General features: G+C 31.2%; 1 protein-coding gene and 12 non-coding genes across 13 annotated transcripts; 1 reads left to right on the plus strand and 12 right to left on the minus strand.

Annotated features, from left to right (window-relative positions):
* Positions 1-3,392: 3,392 nt before the first annotated feature.
* TRNAK-UUU lies at positions 3,393-3,464 on the minus strand. The gene has a single exon. It is a non-coding gene; the product is annotated as a tRNA-Lys (tRNA).
* Positions 3,465-4,019: 555 nt separating this feature from the next.
* Positions 4,020-6,877, plus strand: LOC109178534 (15-cis-phytoene desaturase, chloroplastic/chromoplastic-like). Its single transcript, XM_019328165.1, has 6 exons — positions 4,020-4,289; positions 4,871-4,973; positions 5,232-5,320; positions 5,561-5,618; positions 5,890-5,976; positions 6,489-6,877. The coding sequence occupies exons 2-6, from the start codon at positions 4,895-4,897 to the stop codon at positions 6,608-6,610; spliced, it is 435 nt and encodes a 144-aa protein (XP_019183710.1). The 5' UTR covers positions 4,020-4,289; positions 4,871-4,894; the 3' UTR covers positions 6,611-6,877.
* A 550-nt stretch (positions 6,878-7,427) lies between these two features.
* On the minus strand, positions 7,428-7,499 carry TRNAK-UUU. Its single transcript has one exon. It is a non-coding gene; the product is annotated as a tRNA-Lys (tRNA).
* Positions 7,500-8,755: 1,256 nt separating this feature from the next.
* TRNAK-UUU lies at positions 8,756-8,827 on the minus strand. Its single transcript has one exon. It is a non-coding gene; the product is annotated as a tRNA-Lys (tRNA).
* A 2,584-nt stretch (positions 8,828-11,411) lies between these two features.
* On the minus strand, positions 11,412-11,483 carry TRNAK-UUU. The gene has a single exon. It is a non-coding gene; the product is annotated as a tRNA-Lys (tRNA).
* Positions 11,484-11,854: 371 nt separating this feature from the next.
* On the minus strand, positions 11,855-11,926 carry TRNAK-UUU. The gene has a single exon. It is a non-coding gene; the product is annotated as a tRNA-Lys (tRNA).
* Positions 11,927-12,739: 813 nt separating this feature from the next.
* On the minus strand, positions 12,740-12,811 carry TRNAK-UUU. The gene has a single exon. It is a non-coding gene; the product is annotated as a tRNA-Lys (tRNA).
* Positions 12,812-13,624: 813 nt separating this feature from the next.
* Positions 13,625-13,696, minus strand: TRNAK-UUU. Its single transcript has one exon. It is a non-coding gene; the product is annotated as a tRNA-Lys (tRNA).
* A 2,141-nt stretch (positions 13,697-15,837) lies between these two features.
* On the minus strand, positions 15,838-15,909 carry TRNAK-UUU. Its single transcript has one exon. It is a non-coding gene; the product is annotated as a tRNA-Lys (tRNA).
* A 3,027-nt stretch (positions 15,910-18,936) lies between these two features.
* On the minus strand, positions 18,937-19,008 carry TRNAK-UUU. Its single transcript has one exon. It is a non-coding gene; the product is annotated as a tRNA-Lys (tRNA).
* Positions 19,009-19,820: 812 nt separating this feature from the next.
* Positions 19,821-19,892, minus strand: TRNAK-UUU. Its single transcript has one exon. It is a non-coding gene; the product is annotated as a tRNA-Lys (tRNA).
* An 812-nt stretch (positions 19,893-20,704) lies between these two features.
* TRNAK-UUU lies at positions 20,705-20,776 on the minus strand. The gene has a single exon. It is a non-coding gene; the product is annotated as a tRNA-Lys (tRNA).
* A 2,081-nt stretch (positions 20,777-22,857) lies between these two features.
* Positions 22,858-22,929, minus strand: TRNAK-UUU. The gene has a single exon. It is a non-coding gene; the product is annotated as a tRNA-Lys (tRNA).
* Between the last annotated feature and the right edge of the window lie 347 nt (positions 22,930-23,276).

Below are 23,276 nucleotides of genomic sequence, written 5' to 3' on the forward strand. Positions count from 1 at the left end.
AGAATTTGATTCAAATGATATTCGCCGTGCCACTGCTATGTCTTTAGTAGATACCCGAAGAGGACTCGGTGAGGGATCTTTGGTGAGAAGTGATGATGTACGGCCCTTAGGATTTGATCCATATCTTGCAAATTTTGGAGATGCAAATATGAATGAAGATTTAAGCTTTGAGTCCTATTTTCCACATCCCGAAACGGAGGTTACGGGATCCATTCTTGAGGAAGGGAATGCACCAAGTCAAGGGATCTCTTTGAACTTGGATGAAACAAGGAATTTGCCAACTTTGCCTCCTTCCTATGAGTTTTATGATCAAGCAAATCCAAGACATCAACCTACTTTACTTCTTTGCTACAACACCGAAGAGGCCGAACCAAGCTTTGTTGATGCAATGATCACCACACCAAGAGATGATTTTGCACACCCTTTGCCAATTTCAACCGCACCCGTGCAACATCAACCCTTGTTCAATGCACAAGCCTTGAGAGAAGAAATTGTTGGAGATGTTAAGGCAATTGTACAAGACTCTACGGGTGGATTGAACACAAAGATGGAGACAATGAACACAAAGCTTGATGACTACCACAAGGAGATGGTGGATCGTGCAACACAATTATTTAATAGGCAAGGCCTATTAAAAACCGAAATTGACACGGCCAAGGAAGAGTTGAAGAAAGATGTGTTGAAGTTGTTCAATGAAATGGGAAAGCATGGGTCCGATTCTACGTCGCGGCTCAAACTTTTGGAGCAACAAGTACAAGGTTTACTCACGCAATCGCGTATTCACATGGACCTTCTAGAGGGAGTGCGTGAAAGGCAAGATTCTTCCACAAAGAGCTTTCAACGTTTCATGGATGCTGCCGAAAAGGGGGAAGGATTGGCACGTCATTTTGTGCCACAAGCATATGCGCAACCCCGAGCTCCAAGAGGACCATTGGTTGAGCTAATTCGGCCAACAACACCAAGAGCTCCAAGCCGTGTGAGTATGATTGATTACCTCAAGGGAACTTGTCCAAGCCAAAGTTCTACATCTTTAGGAGTGTTGCCACCGACGCCAATTGTTCCAATGCCGAAGCCAATTGCAACAAGAGTTCAAAAATTGCAAGAACTTCAAACGGAGTTCGGACACCGCAATGAGCAAATGTGTGATGGCCGAACATTTGATGAATGCATTTTCTGGCATGAAGCAGGAGTACTAAAAGGGAACAACATACGGGAAGCTTATGGCAACTACATCACCAGGCAAGTGACCGCACCGTATCAACACAAAGGGCTAGAGAATGATTTCAAGAAGCTAAGAGAGTTCATCAATGACAAGCTGAAAGGGAGGTAACAATTCGAAAGACAGTTTCAAATTTTTGGTGTACAAAAATATTTTAGCTAAGCACATTTGTTTTGACATCCTACATATGCTAAGCTAAAATGGGTTTAAATTGCATGATGATACTATTTCGTAACATATGAAGTAAGTCCTAGTTAATTTATTTATTTTGTGTTTATGTTACAAGTAAATTTTCAAGTATATATATATATATATATATATATATATATATATATATATATATATATATATATATATATATATATATATTTATATTTATATCAAGGTGTGTAGTTAGTATGATAATGCACGGATTAAATATTTGGAATATTAAAATTCTAAACAACACATTTATAATAGAAGATCAAATGAAAAAGAAATTCCTTTAGAAAAAGAAATATACAAAATAAACTCAATTCTTTTTTTTTTTTTTTTTTTTTTTTTTTTTTTGCAATTTCTACACACATTGAAGAACCCTTCTACAATGAGGTTTTGTCAAATCATTCATCATATTCGGTCATTCACAAATCTTTCGTTTAGATATGCACATTGGTCCACTCCCACCAGATTTGTTAAGGATCATCATATAACCATTGAGGAAGCAAATAAAAAAAAAAAAAACTTAAACTCTTTGCAAAATAAAGGAAATAAGAAAATACAAAACCCTGCATAAGAACAACCCTGAATAAACATTCTCTTCAAAAAAAAAAAAAAATCCTGCATAATGTAGGCATTATCTATACCACTTCCAACCAGCAGAGGCACTGCAGCTACCCAAACGCTCATTGAGTCGTCACCATCTTCGACCTCTACCCTGTGCAAGTAATTGAAACATCCAAATCCTTGCCTCTTCTTCGCATGTTGCCTCGCCTCCGCCATGTACGGTTTCTCCACCATGGCCAGCCGCAGTTTTCCTTGTGTGGTCATTGATCGACCGCGACTGCAACGCATTTAACACCTACGCGAAATCCAAGAACCCAATCCTGCGACCACTATGCCTCTGCTATATATATATATATATATATATATATATATATATACTACTACTACTACAAAAATAGCCATCATTCAAGATAGAACAAAAATAGCCACATGAACAATGCAAACCTTTTCACCAGAAAGCTTTTCCAGTTTATCAATGGATCCATAACAACAATCTCCTCGCCATCCTCACTAATCCATACAGAACGTGGAGTTCCCCAGAACTTACTTCGAATCCCTTGCATTTTCCTGTCAAAGAACACACCTCATTAAAAATATCAAGTGATAAATTTATTATCTGAGTTGTCAAACAGTACCTAATCTGCTACTTCTTCTTTTCTTTTTCGCCGGAATGGGATCGGAATCCGAACCTGATCCATTTCCTTCCCGCAATCTGAGACCTACCTCAAATCCATGGACCCAATCTTGCAACCACTATGCCTATATATATATATATATATATATATATATATATTATATATATATATATATATATATATATATATATATATATATATATATATATATATATATATATATATGCGAAGATGATATCGAGAATTGAACAGGTACCTTGAGCATAACAATAGATCATTACTCTTTATCAATAAATGTTTTCTAGAAATAGGAAAAGACATATGGATAAATGAGTTGTTTGCCTAGGAAATCTAATCCAGGAACATACACCATTAAATACATCTTTTATACGGAATAATTAAATATTTCAAGAATTGTAAAATATCTGAGATTTTGCTCAAATATCACATTTACCAAACGGTGTCGTATTGCTTGGGCGGGAATTGGAGCCATTTTTTATGGCCAATACATCTGGCTTTATTATAGATAAGATTTGGTAAAACAATGAAAGTTTTAAATAATAGTTTACTTTGAAACGCTACCCAAAGTAGCATTTAAAATGAGATGAAAATTAAATTTTCAACTACTTACGAGCGGGTTTATGTGTATATAAATGAAAATTTTAGCCACTTATGGATTCAAGAAATATACAAATATGAAAAAATTAATATAAATCAAATTTTTAACTACTTACGAAATCAAGAAAATACAGCTTTGTTAAAACTACAATTTCAATCACCGTCTGTGGGGTTCGAACCCACAACCACGTGGTTAAAAGCCACGCGCTCTACCACTGAGCTAAGAAGGCCTGCTCAATAATATGCATGTATAGTTGAGGAGAGGATATTGGATATAAACCAATATACATCTTGTTTGGAAGAATTTATTTTAGAGATTATGACATATTTTAAGTTGAAACCAAGCTATAATTTCTATTTGCACTACTACAGAATTCACATATAACGTCGGGCCTTTAACGTCGGCTATATACTTAGCCGACGTTAAAAGCTTATTTTAATTTTTATTTTATTTTATAAAACTTATAACGTCGGCTATTAACAAATAGCCGACGTTAAAGCCTATTTTAATTTTTATTTTTTTTTATAAAACCTATAACGTCGGCTATTTACAAATAGCCGACGTTATAAATAAAAAAAAAAAAATACAATACAACGTCGGCTATCTATATAGCCGACGTCGTAGGTTATTTTATTGTGTATTTATTTTTTTATTTTATTTTTAACGTCGGCTATTTGTTAATAGCCGACGTTATAGGTTTTATAAAAAAAAATTTAAAATTAAAATAGGGTTTTAAAAGTAGATCTGAGTGGTTTTGAAATCATTTTCACACCACCGCCCATTTTCCCCTTCTCCGCAGCCCCTTTTCCCTTCTCCCCAGCGCCCACCGGCCGGCCAGCAACCCGCCACCGCCAACATCACAGCCACCGGCCAGCGTCGGTTTCGCTCCTCCATCGCCCACCGTCATACCGCACAGCCACCGCCACACCGCACCTTCTATTCGACGCCTCCGCTGCCGAGCCACAGACACAGCCGCCTAGCTTCCCGCCGCACGGCCGCCCACAGACGAAGCGCTGCACCGCCACACTGCCTTCAGCCGCACCCCGCTCCTTTGGTAGTTTTTTTTTTTTTTTTTTTTTTTTTTTTTTTTTTTTTTTTTTTAATTATTATTTTAATTTCTAAATATTGAAATTACAATAATTATATTTGAAATTATTTATTAATGTATTTCGAATTTTAGGAATTGTTAGGTATATATTTTGAATTTTATAAGTTATTGGTTATATATTTGGAACTATTGATATACTTGTATTTTAAGATTTATTTGTAATATGTTTCGAATTACTATTAATTTAATTTGAATTTTAGTAAATAATGTTGATATATTTGTATTTTAGGATTTATTGATAATATGGGTACAACATCTTGCCATCTTTCTAGATAATTAAGTGAATATTATCGAAGCTATCTTTCTATATAGTTTTGTTTGGGTTTCAATTGCTCTTGTTTCAGCTTTTGTTGGTGGGTTCTGTAATACTGGGAATTGTGGTTTGAGTCTCAAAGTACTAATCTTGATCTATTTTGTGTTTGTGCCCTGTTTATCTCTGCAGGTTGTGTTTTTTTCCCTTTACTTTTTAGAGTTTTAGGGTGATGTTGTAGATTTAGCAAGCTAATCCAGATTGTTTATCTGTAAAGAATCTGTTTGTGGATGTAAGCAAGATGTATGCTTACCTGTCCTCTTCATTTTGTTCTGCTCCACGTCCAAGTAAACCATTGGAAGTTGTTATTGCTGGTGCCGGTAAATGTTTACTCGGTCTCAATTATATTTTCTTATTGGCGTTTTTGAAGAAATGCTATTCCTTTGCTACTTCTGTTGTACTAGAACGTTTAGGGGGATTATTCCACTTCAGTTTTACGTTCAAACAACCCCTCACTATGCTCTAAGAAATGTAGAAAGCTCCTTTCATTCTACTATCTTACAACTATCTTATAACCGAACTGTGAAAGGAGAAAAAGGAATTCAAAGAAATTTGTTTTCGTATTTCGGTGCTTGCAGGTTTGGCTGGGTTGTCTACTGCAAAATATTTAGCAGATGCGGGCCACAAACCAATACTGCTGGAGGCACGAGATGTGCTGGGAGGAAAGGTTGGTGAGACTCTCTATCACACTATTGCTTCTCTTCTTCTATCTCACTAACAAAATGGTAACTCTCACTATCTCACCCTTTATGCTCGTCTTCTTTCTCATGAACTATTATACTTAAAAATCATCATTGCATGAATCACTAGAGCTAAACCTAAGTGCATAGGTCGTGAAATAATGTCTACTTGGAATGTTAGATGTCATCGTAATAGTATGGAGTATTAACTATCTTTGGTTTTCTAGGTAGCTGCATGGAAAGATGATGACGGAGACTGGTATGAGACTGGCTTACACATATTCTGTAAGTTTAAATTCCCATATTGTTCATATTGATTCTAGCATTGTAAGTATTGTTGCTTTAATAAACTTGGTTTCAATTAGTTTCAATTATTTTTCTCCATTAAACACTTTTTGTACGCCTCCCTGGACCCAACACACACACCTTTTTGACCTTATGAAGGACGTTACATTTCCTATGATTATACTTTTGGAATTGGTATGGTCTGGTTGTGGTTTTCTAATTCAATGCTTGGTTTCCTAAATATTTGTCCTGGATGTTAATTATGCAATAGGTTCTGAAGTTTCAGAAGCTTCTCATCAATCCATTGGCAAAAGTGATGAAGAATGGTTACATTGCAAATTACCCAAATGCATTCAAGGTATCTTTCATGCTGCTTCTGCCTGCTCTATACCATATCAATATATTTTTAGTCTGTTTAATGCATGATCTTGTTCACTACATGTCTTATATCAATGGTCACTACAGAACAAAACAAGTCATCTTGCTTTCCATGGAAGTGATGGAACATTACTAAATCGTTTATGTTACTTCTAATTTGTTCTTACTTCTTGAAAGAAATGGGGTGGCGGTATACATGCAAAACTGATGTGGATCAACTGTAATTAGCAGAATAGTAAAAACAATATATGATTAATTTATTAATTTTGTGATGCAATTTTGCCCTTTATGATCTATTCGGAGCAATTTTTTTTTCTAATTTAAAACAAAAATAAAATAAGAAACTGCAGCCATTCATTTCATTTTACATTCCTGATGGTGCACTCGTGATGTTAGTTCTGTAGTAATTTTTTTTATCATTTGCTGTTTATTCATAGATTATTATTTTGCATAAGTTAATACTCATGATGCCTTTTTTTTTTTCATCGAAAGGATGTCTTCGTTTAGAGACAAGTCAGAGGAGGGCCCTGATGCTGCTGCACTTAAAGGCAAATTGCATGCGTTTAATCAAGTTTGGTTGGAGGATTTTGGATGATGTGTATGTGGAAAAATGAACAAGCTTTTCACATTTGTTATCTTATATTAATTGCAGAGTATTAGTCAACAAGTGGGTAATTACATGAGAGATCCAAGTAAAATGATAAAGGGTATGCAGCTTAGCAGATCTGCAGTTGCGCTATTTGGAAGTGTAAGGAGAGGGTGATTACTATTTTGTTGTCTGAATCCATCTCCATATTATTACTGTTCTGTTTTTCTATATTATAAGTTAGTTAATTTTTTAATGAATGCTAAATAAGTATCATTTTTAAGGTTTGGATTCATGATTGTGGGACCACCTCAGAAGTTCAATATCATTTTTTTTTTAATTTAATAGACCCTACAACGTCAGTTATTAATAAATAACCGACGTTGAAGGCTTATTTTTTTTAATAAATAAAACTTTAAAACGTCGGTTATTTCCTAATAACCGACGTTGTACACTAGTTTAAAAAAAAAATTCGAATTAGTATACATAAAACGTCGGTTATTAATAAATAACCGACGTTGTATGTATACTATTAAAAAAAAAAAAAATTTACGACGTCGGTTTTCGTATAGCCGACGTTGTATGTTTACCATACAACGTCGGCTGCAACAACATCGCTTTTTAGCCGACGTTACAGGGTCTAAACAGACCCCAAAGTAACATTTAAAATGAGATGAAAATTGAATTTTCAACTACTTACGAGCGGGTTTATGGGTATATAAATGAAAATTTTAACCACTTATGGATTCAACAAATATACAAATATGACAAAATTAATATAAATCAAATTTTTAACCACTTACGAGATCAAGAAAATACAACTTTGTTAAACTTACAATTTCAATCACCGTCTGTGGGGATCGAACCCCCGACCACGTGGTTAAAAGCCACGCGCTCTACCACTGAGCTAAGAAGGCCTACTCAATAATATGCGTATATAGTTTAGGAGAGGATATTGGATATAATCCAATATTATCTTGTTTGGTAGAATTTATTTTAGAGATTATGACATATTTTAAGTTGAATCCAAGCTATAACTTCTATTTGGTAAAACAAAGAAAGTTTAAAATACTAGTTAATTTTGAAACGGTACCCTAAGTAGCATTTAAAATAAGATGAAAATTGAATTTTCAACTACTTATGAGAGGGTTTAAGGGTATATAAATAAAAATTTTAACCACTTATGGATTCAACAAATATAGAAATATGACAAAATTAGTATGAATCAAATTTTTAACCACTTACGAGACGAAGAAAATACAACTTTGATAATGTTACAATTTCATTCACCGTCTGTGGGGATCAAACCAACAACCACGTGGTTAAAAGCCACGCGCTCTACCACTGAGCTAAGAAGGCCAACTCAATTATATACATGTATAATGTGAGAGAGGATATTGGATATAAACCAATATTTATCTTGTTTGGAAGAATTTATTTTAGGGGTTATGACATATTTTAAGTTGAAACCATGCTATAACTTCTATTTGGTAAAACAATGAAAGTTTTAAATAATAGTTTACTTTGAAACGCTACCCAAAGTAGCATTTAAAATGAGATGAAAATTGAATTTTCAACTACTTACGAGAGGGTTTATGGGTATATAAATAAAAATTTTAACCACTTATGGATTCAACAAATATAGAAATATGATAAAATTAGTATGAATCAAATTTTTAACCACTTACGAGACGAAGAAAATACAACTTTGATAATGCTACAATTTCATTCACCGTCTGGGGGGATCAAACCAACAACCACGTGGTTAAAAGCCACGCGCTCTACCACTGAGCTAAGAAGGCCTACTCAATAATATGCATGTATATTTGAGGAGAGGATATTGGATATAAACCAATATATATCTTGTTTGGAAGAATTTATTTTGGGGATTATGACATATTTTAAGTTGAAACCAAGCTATAACTTCTATTTGGTAAAATAAAGAAAGTTTTAAATAATAGTTTACTTTGAAACGCTACCCAAAGTAACATTTAAAATGAGATGAAAATTGAATTTTCAATTACTTACGAGCGGGTTTATGGGTATATAAATGAAAATTTTAACAACTTATGGATTCAACAAATATACAAATATGACAAAATTAATATAAATCAAATTTTTAACCACTTACGAGATCAAGAAAATACAATTTTGATAAACCTACAATTTCAATCACCGTCTGTGGGGATCGAACCCACAACCATGTGGTTAAAAGCCACGCGCTCTACCACTGAGCTAAGAAGGCCAACTCAATAATATGCGTATATAGTTTAGGAGACGATATTGGATATAATCCAATATTATTTTGTTTGGTAGAATTTATTTTAGAGATTATGACATATTTTAAGTTGAATCCAAGCTATAACTTCTATTTGGTAAAACAAAGAAAGTTTAAAATACTAGTTAATTTTGAAACGCGACCCTAAGTAGCATTTAAAATAAGATGAAAATTGAATTTTCAACTACTTATGAGAGGGTTTAAGGGTATATAAATAAAAATATTAACCACTTATGGATTCAACAAATATAGAAATATGACAAAATTAGTATGAATCAAATTTTCAACCACTTACGAGACGAAGAAAATACAACTTTGATAATGTTACAATTTCATTCACCGTCTGTGGGGATCAAACCAACAACCACGTGGTTAAAAGCCACGCGTTCTACCACTGAGCTAAGATGGACAACTCAATTATATACATGTATAATGTGAGAGAGGATATTGGATATAAACCAATATTTATCTTGTTTGGAAGAATTTATTTTAGGGGTTATGACATATTTTAAGTTGAAACCATGCTATAACTTCTATTTGGTAAAACAATGAAAGTTTTAAATAATAGTTTACTTTGAAACGCTACCCAAAGTAGCATTTAAAATGAGATGAAAATTGAATTTTCAACTACTTACGAGAGGGTTTATGGGTATATAAATAAAAATTTTAACCACTTATGGATTCAACAAATATAGAAATATGATAAAATTAGTATGAATCAAATTTTTAACCACTTACGAGACGAAGAAAATACAACTTTGATAATGTTACAATTTCATTCACCGTCTGTGGGGATCAAACCAACAACCACGTGGTTAAAAGCCACGCGCTCTACCACTGAGCTAAGAAGGCCAACTCAATTATAAACATGTATAATGTGAGAGATGATATTTGATATAAACCAATATTTATCTTGTTTGGAAGAATTTATTTTATGGGTTATGACATATTTTAAGTTGAAACCATGCTATAACTTCTATTTGGTAAAACAATGAAAGTTTTAAATAATAGTTTACTTTGAAACGCTATCCAAAGTAGCATTTAAAATGCGATGAAAATTGAATTTTCAACTACTTACGATAGGGTTTAAGGGTATATAAATAAAAATTTTAACCACTTATGGATTCAACAAATATAGAAATATGACAAAATTAGTATGAATCAAATTTTTAACCACTTACGAGACAAAGAAAATACAACTTTGATAATGTTACAATTTCAATCACCGTCTGTGGGGATCAAACGAACAACCACGTGGTTAAAAGCCACGCGCTCTACCACAGAGCTAAGAAGGCCAACTCAATAATATGCATGTATAGTTGAGGAGAGGATATTGGATATAAACCAATATATATCTTGTTTGGAAGAATTTATTTTAGAGATTAAGACATATTTTAAGTTGAAACCAAGCTATAACTTCTATTTGGTAAAATAAAGAAAGTTTTAAATAATAGTTTACTTTGAAACGCTACCCAAAGTAACATTTAAAATGAGATGAAAATTGAATTTTCAACTATTTACGAGCGGGTTTATGTGTATATAAATGAAAATTTTAACCACTTATGGATTCAACAAATATACAAATATGACAAAATTAATATAAATCAAATTTTTAACCACTTACGAGATCAAGAAAATACAATTTTGGTAAACCTACAATATCAATCACCGTCTGTGGGGATCAAACCCACGCCCATGTGGTTAAAAGCCACGCACTCTACCACTAAGCTGAGAAGTCCTACTCAATAATATGCATATACAGTTTAGGAGAGGATATTGGATATAATCCAATACTATCTTGTTTGGTAGAATTTATTTTAGAGATTATGACATATTTTAAGGTTAATCCAAGCTATAACTTCAATTTGGTAAAACAAAGAAAGTTTAAAATACTAGTTAATTTTGAAACGCTACCCTAAGTAGCATTTAAAATGAGATGAAAATTGAATTTTCAACTACTTACGATAGGGTTTATGGGTATATAAATAAAAATTTTAACCACTTATGGATTCAACAAATATAGAAATATGACAAAATTAGTAAGAATCAAATTTTTAACCACTTACGAGACGAAGAATATACAACTTTGATAATGTTACAATTTCATTCACTGTCTGTGGCGATCAAACCAACAACCACGAGGTTAAAAGCCACGCGCTCTACCACTGAGCTAAGAAGGCCAACTCAATTATAAACATGTATAATGTGAGAGATGATATTTGATATAAACCAATATTTATCTTGTTTGGAAGAATTTATTTTAGGGGTTATGACATATTTTAAGTTGAAACCATGCTATAACTTCTATTTGGTAAAACAATGAAAGTTTTCAATAATAGTTTACTTTGAAACGCTACCCAAAGTAGCATTTAAAATGAGATGAAAATTGAATTTTCAACTACTTACGAGAGGGTTTATGGGTATATAAATAAAAATTTTTACCACTTATGGATTCAACAAATATAGAAATATGATAAAATTAGTATGAATCAAATTTTTAACCACTTACGAGACGAAGAAAATACAACTTTGATAATGCTACAATTTCAATCACCGTCTGTGGGGATCGAACCCACGACCACGTGGTTAAAAGCCACGCGCTCTACCACTGAGCTAAGAAGGCCTACTCAATAATATGCATGTATAGTTGAGGAGAGGATATTGGATATAAACCAATATATATCTTGTTTGGAAGAATTTATTTTAGAGATTATGACATATTTTAAGTTGAAACCAAGCTATAACTTCTATTTGGTAAAATAAAGAAAGTTTTAAATAATAGTTTACTTTGAAACGCTACCCAAAGTAACATTTAAAATGAGATGAAAATTGAATTTTCAATTACTTACGAGCGGGTTTATGGGTATATAAATGAAAATTTTAACAACTTATGGATTCAACAAATATACAAATATGACAAAATTAATATAAATCAAATTTTTAACCACTTACGAGATCAAGAAAATACAATTTTGATAACCCTAAAATTTCAATCACCGTCTGTGGGGATCGAACCCACAACCATGTGGTTAAAAGCCACGCGCTCTACCACTGAGCTAAGAAGGCCAACTCAATAATATGCATATATAGTTTAGGAGAGGGTATTGGATATAATCCAATATTATTTTGTTTGGTAGAATTTATTTTAGAGATTATGACATATTTTAAGTTTAATCCAAGCTATAACTTCTATTTGGTAAAACAAAGAAAGTTTAAAATACTAGTTAATTTTCAAACGCGACCCTAAGTAGCATTTAAAATGAGATGAAAATTGAATTTTCAACTACTTATGAGAGGGTTTAAGGGTATATAAATAAAAATATTAACCACTTATGGATTCAACAAATATAGAAATATGACAAAATTAGTATGAATCAAATTTTCAACCACTTACGAGACGAAGAAAATACAACTTCGATAATGTTACAATTTCATTCACCGTCTGTGGCGATCAAACCAACAACCACGAGGTTAAAAGCCACGCGCTCTACCACTGAGCTAAGAAGGCCAACTCAATTATATACATGTATAATGTGGGAGAGGATATTGTATATAAACCAATATTTATCTTGTTTGGAAGAATTTATTTTAAGGGTTTTGACATATTTTAAGTTGAAACCATGCTATAACTTCTATTTGGTAAAACAATGAAAGTTTTAAATAATAGTTTACTTTGAAACGCTAACCAAAGTAGCATTTAAAATGAGATGAAAATTAAATTTTCAACTACTTACGAGCGGGTTTATGTGTATATAAATGAAAATTTTAGCCACTTATGGATTGAAGAAATATACAAATATGAAAAATTTAATATAAATCAAATTTTTAACCACTTACGAGATCAAGAAAATACAACTTTGTTAAACCTACAATTTCAATCATCGTCTGTGGGGATTGAACCCACGACCACGTGGTTAAAAGCCACGCGCTCTACCACTGAGCTAAGAAGGCCTACTCAATAATATGCATATATAGTTTAGGAGAGGATATTGGATATAATCCAATATTATCTTGTTTGGTAGAATTTATTTTAGAGATTATGACATATTTTAAGTTGAATCCAAACTATAACTTCTATTTGGTAAAACAAAGAAAGTTTAAAATAGTAGTTAATTTTGAAACGCTACCCTAAGTAGCATTTAAAATGAGATGAAAATTGAATTTTCAACTACTTACGAAAGGGTTTATGGGTATATAAATAAAAATTTTAACCACTTATGGATTCAACAAATATAGAAATATGACAAAATTAGTATGAATCAAATTTTTAACCACTTACGAGACGAAGAAAATACAACTTTGATAATGTTACAATTTCATTCACCGTCTGTGGGGATCAAACAAACAACCACGTGGTTAAAAGCCACGCGCTCTACCACTGAGCTATGAAGGCCAACTCAATTATATACATGTATAATGTGGGAGAGGATATTGGATATAAACCAATATTTATCTTGTTTGGAAGAATTTATTTTAGGGGTTATGACATATTTTAAGTTGAAACCATGCTATAACTTCTATTTGGTAAAACAATGAAAGTTTTAAATAATAGTTTACTTTGAAACGCTACCCAAAGTAGCATTTAAAATGAGATGAAAATTAAATTTTCAACTAATTACGAGCGGGTTTATGTGTATATAAATGAAAATTTTAGCCACTTATGGATTGACGAAATATACAAATATGAAAAAATTAATATAAATCAAATTTTTAACCACTTACGAAATCAAGAAAATACAGCTTTGATAAAACTACAATTTCAATCACCGTCTGTGGGGATTGAACCCACGACCACGTGGTTAAAAGCCACGCACTCTACCACTGAGCTAAGAAGACCACCTCAATAATATGCATGTATAGTTGAGGAGAGGATATTGGATATAAACCAATATATAAATTGTTTGGAAGAATTTATTTTAGAGATTATGACATATTTTAAGTTGAAACCAAGCTATAACTTCTATTTGGTAAAATAAAGAAAGTTTTAAATAATAGTTTACTTTGAAACGCTACCCAAAGTAACATTTAAAATAAGATGAAAATTGAATTTTCAACTACTTACGAGCGGGTTTATGGGTATATAAATGAAAATTTTAACCACTTATGGATTCAACAAATATACAAATATGAAAAAATTAATATAAATCAAATTTTTAACCACTTACGAGATCAAGAAAATACAACTTTGTTAAACCTAAAATTTAAATCACCGTCTGTGGGGATCAAACCAACGATCACGTCGTTAAAAGCCACGCACTCTACCACTGAGCTAAGAAGGCCTACTCAATAATATGCATATATAGTTTAGGAGAGGATATTGGATATAATCCAATATTATCTTGTTTGGTAGAATTTATTTTAGAGATTATGACATATTTTAAGTTGAATCCAAGCTATAACTTCTATTTGGTAAAACAAAGAAAGTTTAAAATACTAGTTAATTTTGAAACGCTACCCTAAGTAGCATTTAAAATGAGATGAAAATTTAATTTTCAACTACTTACGAGAGGGTTTATGGGTATATAAATAAAAATTTTAACCACTTATGGATTCAACAAATATAGAAATATGACAAAATTAGTATGAATCAAATTTTTAACCACTTACGAGACGAAGAAAATACAACTTTGATAGTGTTACAATTTCATTCACCGTCTGTGGGGATCAAACGAACAACCACGTGGTTAAAAGCCACGCGCTCTACCACAGAGCTAAGAAGGCCAACTCAATAATATGCATGTATAGTTAAGGAGAGGATATTGGATATAAACCAATATATATCTTGTTTGGAAGAATTTATTTTAGAGATTAAGACATATTTTAAGTTTAAACCAAGCTATAACTTCTATTTGGTAAAATAAAGAAAGTTTTAAATAATAGTTTACTTTGAAACGCTACCCAAAGTAACATTTAAAATGAGATGAAAATTGAATTTTCAACTATTTACGAGCGGGTTTATGTGTATATAAATGAAAATTTTAACCACTTATGGATTCAACAAGTATACAAATATGACAAAATTAATATAAATCAAATTTTTAACCACTTACGAGATCAAGAAAATACTATTTTGGTAAACCTACAATTTCAATCACCGTCTGTGGGGATCAAACCCACGACCATGTGGTTAAAAGCCATGCGCTCTACCACTGAGCTGAGAAGTCCTACTCAATAATATGCATATATAGTTTAGGAGAGGATATTGGATATAATCCAATATTATCTTGTTTGGTAGAATTTATTTTAGAGATTATGACATATTTTAAGTTGAATCCAAGCTATAACTTCAATTTGGTAAAACAAAGAAAGTTTAAAATACTAGTTAATTTTGAAACGCTACCCTAAGTAGCATTTAAAATGAGATGAAAATTGAATTTTCAACTACTTACGATAGGGTTTATGGGTATATAAATAAAAATTTTAACCACTTATGGATTCAACAAATATAGAAATATGACAAAATTAGTATGAATCAAATTTTTAACCACTTACGAGACGAAGAAAATACAACTTTGATAATGTTACAATTTCATTCACCGTCTGTGGCGATCAAACCAACAACCACGAGGTTAAAAGCCACGCGCTCTACCACTGAGCTAAGAAGGCCAACTCAATTATAAACATGTATAATGTGAGAGATGATATTTGATATAAACCAATATTTATCTTGTTTGGAAGAATTTATTTTAGGGGTTATGACATATTTTAAGTTGAAACCATGCTATAACTTCTATTTGGTAAAACAATGAAAGTTTTAAATAATAGTTTACTTTGAAACGCTACCCAAAGTAGCATTTAAAATGAGATGAAAATTGAATTTTCAACTACTTACGAGAGGGTTTATGGGTATATAAATAAAAATTTTAACCTCTTATGGATTCAACAAATATAGAAATATGATAAAATTAGTATGAATCAAATTTTTAACCACTTACGAGACGAAGAAAATACAACTTTGATAATGCTACAATTTCAATCACCGTCTGTGGGGAGCGAACCCACGACCACGTGGTTAAAAGCCACGCGCTCTACCACTGAGCTAAGAAGGCCTACTCAATAATATGCATGTATAGTTGAGGAGAGGATATTGGATATAAACCAATATATATCTTGTTTGGAAGAATTTATTTTAGAGATTATGACATATTTTAAGTTGAAACCAAGCTATAACTTCTATTTGGTAAAATAAAGAAAGTTTTAAATAATAGTTTACTTTGAAACGCTACCCAAAGTAACATTTAAAATGAGATGAAAATTGAATTTTCAACTACTTACGAGTGGGTTTATGGGTATGTAAATGAAAATTTTAACCACTTATGGATTCAACAAATATACAAATATGACAAAATTAATATAAATCAAATTTTTAACCACTTACGAGATCAAGAAAATACAACTTTGTTAAACCAACAATTTCAATCACCGTTTGTGGGGATCGAACCCACGACCACGTGGTTAAAAGCCGCGCGCTCTACCACTGAGCTATGAAAGCCTACTCAATAATATGCGTATATAGTTTAGGAGAGGATATTGGATATAATCCAATATTATTTTGTTTGGTAGAATTTATTTTAGAGATTATGACATATTTTAAGTTGAATCCAAGCTATAACTTCTATTTGGTAAAACAAAGAAAGTTTAAAATACTAGTTAATTTTGAAACGCTACCCTAAGTAGCATTTAAAATGAGATGAAAATGGAATTTTCAACTACTTACGATAGGGTTTATGGGTATATAAATAAAAATTTTAACCACTCATGGATTCAACAAATATAGAAATATGACAAAATTAGTATGAATCAAATTTTTAACCACTTACGAGACGAAGAAAATACAACTTTGATAATGTTACAATTTCATTCACCGTCTGTGGGGATCAAACCAACGACCACGTGGTTAAAAGCCACGCGCTCTACCGCTGAGCTAAGAAGGCCAACTCAATTATATACATGTATAATGTGAGAGAGGATATTGGATATAAACCAATATTTATCTTGTTTGGAAGAATTTATTTTAGGGGTTATGACATATTTTAAGTTGAAACCATGCTATAACTTCTATTTGGTAAAACAATGAAAGTTTTAAATAATAGTTTACTTTGAAACGCTACCCAAATTAGCATTTAAAATGAGATGAAAATTGAATTTTCAACAACTTACGAGAGGGTTTATGGGTATATAAATAAAAATTTTAACCACTTATGGATTCAACAAATATAGAAATATGACAAAATTAGTATGAATCAAATTTTTAACCACTTACGAGACGAAGAAAATACAACTTTGATAATGTTACAATTTCAATCACCGTCTGTGGGGATCAAACCAACAACCACGTGGTTAAAAGCCACGCGCTCTACCACTGAGCTAAGAAGGCTTACTCAATAATATGCATATATAGTTGAGGAGAGGATATTGGATATAAACCAATATATATCTTGTTTGGAAGAATTTATTTTAGAGATTATGACATATTTTAAGTTGAAACCAAGCTATAACTTCTATTTGGTAAAATAAAGAAAGTTTTAAATAATAGTTTACTTTGAAACGCTACCCAAAGTAACATTTAAAATGAGATGAAAATTGAATTTTCAACTACTTACGAGTGGGTTTATGGGTATATAAATGAAAATTTTAACCACTTATGGATTCAACAAATATACAAATATGACAAAATTAATATAAATCAAATTTTTAACCACTTACGAGATCAAGAAAATACAACTTTGTTAAACCTACAATTTCAATCACCGTTTGTGGGGATCGAACCCACGACCACGTGGTTAAAAGCCGCGCGCTCTACCACTGAGCTATGAAAGCCTACTCAATAATATGCGTATATAGTTTAGGAGAGGATATTGGATATAATCCAATATTATTTTGTTTGGTAGAATTTATTTTAGAGATTATGACATATTTTAAGTTGAATCCAAGCTATAACTTCTATTTGGTAAAACAAAGAAAGTTTAAAATACTAGTTAATTTTGAAACGCTACCCTAAGTAGCATTTAAAATGAGATGAAAATGGAATTTTCAACTACTTACGATAGGGTTTATGGGTATATAAATAAAAATTTTAACCACTCATGGATTCAACAAATATAGAAATATGACAAAATTAGTATGAATCAAATTTTTAACCACTTACGAGACGAAGAAAATACAACTTTGATAATGTTACAATTTCATTCACCGTCTGTGGGGATCAAACCAACAACCACGTGGTTAAAAGCCACGCGCTCTACCGCTGAGCTAAGAAGGCCAACTCAATTATATACATGTATAATGTGAGAGAGGATATTGGATATAAACCAATATTTATCTTGTTTGGAAGAATTTATTTTAGGGGTTATGACATATTTTAAGTTGAAACCATGCTATAACTTCTATTTGGTAAAACAATGAAAGTTTTAAATAATAGTTTACTTTGAAACGCTACCCAAATTAGCATTTAAAATGAGATGAAAATTGAATTTTCAACAACTTACGAGAGGTTTTATGGGTATATAAATAAAAATTTTAACAACTTATGGATTCAACAAATATGGAAATATGACAAAATTAGTATGAATCAAAGTTTTAACCACTTACGAGACGAAGAAAATACAACTTTGATAATGTTACAATTTCAATCACCGTCTGTGGGGATCAAACCAACAACCACGTGGTTAAAAGCCACGCGCTCTACCACTGAGCTAAGAAGGCCTACTCAATAATATGCATGTATAGTTGAGGAGAGGATATTGGATATAAACCAATATATATCTTGTTTGGAAGAATTTATTTTGGGGATTATGACATATTTTAAGTTGAAACCAAGCTATAACTTCTATTTGGTAAAATAAAGAAAGTTTTAAATAATAGTTTACTTTGAAACGCTACCCAAAGTAACATTTAAAATGAGATGAAAATTGAATTTTCAACTACTTACGAGCGGGTTTATGGGTATATAAATGAAAATTTTAACAACTTATGGATTCAACAAATATACAAATATGACAAAATTAATATAAATCAAATTTTTAAACACTTACGAGATCAAGAAAATACAACTTTGATAAACCTACAATTTCAATCACCGTATGTGGGGATCGAACCCACAACCACGTGGTTAAAAGCCACGCGCTCTACCACTGAGCTAAGAAGGCCAACTCAATAATATGCATATATAGTTTAGGAGAGGATATTGGATATAATCCAATATTATCTTGTTTGGTAGAATTTATTTTCGAGATTATGACATATTTTAAGTTGAATCCAAGCTATAACTTCTATTTGGTAAAACAAAGAAAGTTTAAAATACTAGTTAATTTTGAAACGCGAGCTACGTAGCATTTAAAATACGATGAAAATTGAATTTTCAACTACTTATGAGAGGGTTTAAGGGTATATAAATAAAAATATTAACCACTTATGGATTCAACAAATATAGAAATATGACAAAATTAGTATGAATCAAATTTTCAACCACTTACGAGACGAAGAAAATACAACTTTGATAATGTTACAATTTCATTCACCGTCTGTGGGGATCAAACCAACAACCACGAGGTTAAAAGCCACGCGCTCTACCACTGAGCTAAGAAGGCCAACTCAATTATATACATGTATAATGTGGGAGAGGATATTGGATATAAACCAATATTTATCTTGTTTGGAAGAATTTATTTTGAGGGTTTTGACATATTTTAAGTTGAAACCATGCTATAACTTCTATTTGGTAAAACAATGAAAGTTTTAAATAATAGTTTACTTTGAAACGCTACCCAAAGTAGCATTTAAAATGAGATGAAAATTAAATTTTCAACTACTTACGAGCGGGTTTATGTGTATATAAATGAAAATTTTAGCCACTTATGGATTGAAGAAATATACAAATATGAAAAATTTAATATAAATCAAATTTTTAACCACTTACGAGATCAAGAAAATACAACTTTGTTAAACCTACAATTTCAATCATCGTCTGTGGGGATTGAACCCACGACCACATGGTTAAAAGCCACGCGCTCTACCACTGAGCTAAGAAGGCCTACTCAATAATATGCATATATAGTTTAGGAGAGGATATTGGATATAATCCAATATTATCTTGTTTGGTAGAATTTATTTTAGAGATTATGACATATTTTAAGTTGAATCCAAGCTATAACTTCTATTTGGTAAAACAAAGAAAGTTTAAAATACTAGTTAATTTTGAAACGCTACCCTAAGTAGCATTTAAAATGAGAAGAAAATTGAATTGTCAACTACTTACGAAAGGGTTTATGGGTATATAAATAAAAATTTTAACCACTTATGGATTCAACAAATATAGAATTATGACAAAATTAGTATGAATCAAATTTTTAACCACTTACGAGACGAAGAAAATACAACTTTGATAATGTTACAATTTCATTCACCGTCTGTGGGGATCAAACCAACAACCACGTGGTTAAAAGCCACGCGCTCTACCACTGAGCTAAGAAGGCCAACTCAATTATATACATGTATAATGTGGGAGAGGATATTGGATATAAACCAATATTTATCTTGTTTGGAAGAATTTATTTTAGGGGTTATGACATATTTTAAGTTGAAACCATGCTATAACTTCTATTTGGTAAAACAATGAAAGTTTTAAATAATAGTTTACTTTGAAACGCTACCCAAAGTAGCATTTAAAATGAGATGAAAATTAAATTTTCAACTAATTACGAGCGGGTTTATGTGTATATAAATGAAAATTTTAGCCACTTATGGATTGACGAAATATACAAATATGAAAAATTAATATAAATCAAATTTTTAACCACTTACGAAATCAAGAAAATACAGCTTTGTTAAAACTACAATTTCAATCACCGTCTGTGGGGATTGAACCCACGACCACGTGGTTAAAAGCCACGCGCTCTACCACTGAGCTAAGAAGGCCACCTCAATAATATGCATGTATAGTTGAGGAGAGGATATTGGATATAAACCAATATATAAATTGTTTGGAAGAATTTATTTTAGAGATTATGACATATTTTAAGTTGAAACCAAGCTATAACTTCTATTTGGTAAAATAAAGAAAGTTTTAAATAATAGTTTACTTTGAAACGCTACCCAAAGTAACATTTAAAATGAGATGAAAATTGAATTTTCAACTACTTACGAGCGGGTTTATGGGTATATAAATGAAAATTTTAACCACTTATGGATTCAACAAATATACAAATATGAAAAAAATAAAAAAAAAACAAATATTTAACACTACAAAAAAAAAAACAAATAGAAAACCAAAATTAAATAAGAATTGGATAAACAAACGAAGATTAAAAATTAATGACAGAAACAAAACAATAAATAAAATATTATAAATAAAAGAGATATGAATAATCAATATTAAGTGAATAAATATAAATATAGAAAACAAATATTTAATATAAATCAAAAACATGATCCACAAATCAAGAAAAAATACTAATTAATATGAAAACGAACATAAGTAAACATTATAAAAAAATGAGATGAAAATGAAAATAAAAAAAAAAAAATAACATAATTTATGGTAAATAAAATAAAAATTTAACACATAATGAATCAACAAAATATAAGAAATATGAAAAAATTAATATAAATCAAATTTTTAACCACTTACGAGATCAAGAAAATACAACTTTGTTAAACCTAAAATTTCAATCACCGTCTGTGGGGATCAAACCACGACCACGTGGTTAAAAGCCACGCGCTCTACCACTGAGCTAAGAAGGCCTACTAAATAATATGCATATATAGTTTAGGAGAGGATATTGGATATAATCCAATATTATCTTGTTTGGTAGAATTTATTTTAGAGATTATGCCATATTTTAAGTTGAATCCAAGCTATAACTACTATTTGGTAAAACAAAGAAAGTTTAAAATACTTGTTAATTTTGAAACGCTACCCTAAGTAGCATTTAAAATGAGATGAAAATTGAATTTTCAACTACTTACGAGAGGGTTTATGGGTATATAAATAAAAATTTTAACCACTTATGGATTCAACAAATATAGAAATATGACAAAATTAGTATGAATCAAATTTTTAACCACTTACGAGACGAAGAAAATACAACTTTGATAGTGTTACAATTTCATTCACCGTCTGTGGGGATCAAACCAACAACCACGTGGTTAAAAGCCACGCGCTCTACCACTGAGCTAAGAAGGCCAACTCAATTATATACATGTATAATGTGAGAGAGGATATAGGATATAAACCAATATTTATCTTGTTTGGAAGAATTTATTTTAGGGGTTATGACATATTTTAAGTTGAAACCATGCTATAACTTCTATTTGGTAAAACAATGAAAGTTTTAAATAATAGTTTACTTTGAAACGCTACCCAAAGTAGCATTTAAAATGAGATGAAAATTAAATTTTCAACTACTTACGAGCGGTTTTATGTGTATATAAATGAAAATTTTAGCCACTTATGGATTCAAGAAATATACAAATATGAAAAAATTAATATAAATCAAATTTTTAACCACTTTCGAAATCAAGAAAATACAGTTTTGTTAAAACTACAATTTCAATCACCGTTTGTGGGGATTGAACCCACGACCACGTGGTTAAAAACCACGCGCTCTACCACTAATCTAAGAAGGCCTACTTAATAATATGCATGTATAGTTGAGGAGAGGATATTAGATATAAACCAATATATAAATTGTTTGGAAGAATTTATTTTAGAGATTATGACATATTTTAAGTTGAAACCAAGCTATAACTTCTATTTGGTAAAATAAAGAAAGTTTTAAATAATAGTTTACTTTGAAACGCTACCCAAAGTAACATTTAAAATGAGATGAAAATTGAATTTTCAACTACTTACGAGCGGGTTTATGGGTATATAAATGAAAATTTTAACCACTTATGGATTCAACAAATATACAAATATGAAAAAATTAATATAAATCAAACTTTTAACCACTTACGAGATCAAGAAAATACAACTTTGTTAAACCTAAAATTTCAATCACCGTCTGTGGGGATCGAACCCACGACCACGTGGTTAAAAGCCACACGCTCTACCACTGAGCTAAGAAAGCCAACTCAATAATATGCATATATAATTTAGGAGAGGATATTGGATATAATCCAATATTATCTTGTTTGGTAGAATTTATTTTAGAGATTATGACATATTTTAAGTTGAATCCAAGCTATAACTACTATTTGGTAAAACAAAGAAAGTTTAAAATACTAGTTAATTTTGAAACGCTACCCTAAGTAGCATTTAAAATGAGATGAAAATTGAATTTTCAACTACTTACGAGAGGGTTTATGGGTATATAAATAAAAATTTTAACCACTTATGGATTCAACAAATATAGAAATATGACAAAATTAGTATGAATCAAATTTACGAGAGGTTTAAGGGTATATAAATAAAAAT

Source organism: Ipomoea nil, unplaced genomic scaffold (assembly GCF_001879475.1).
Source record: "Ipomoea nil cultivar Tokyo-kokei standard unplaced genomic scaffold, Asagao_1.1 scaffold0861, whole genome shotgun sequence".
Classification (NCBI taxonomy): domain Eukaryota; kingdom Viridiplantae; phylum Streptophyta; class Magnoliopsida; order Solanales; family Convolvulaceae; genus Ipomoea; species Ipomoea nil.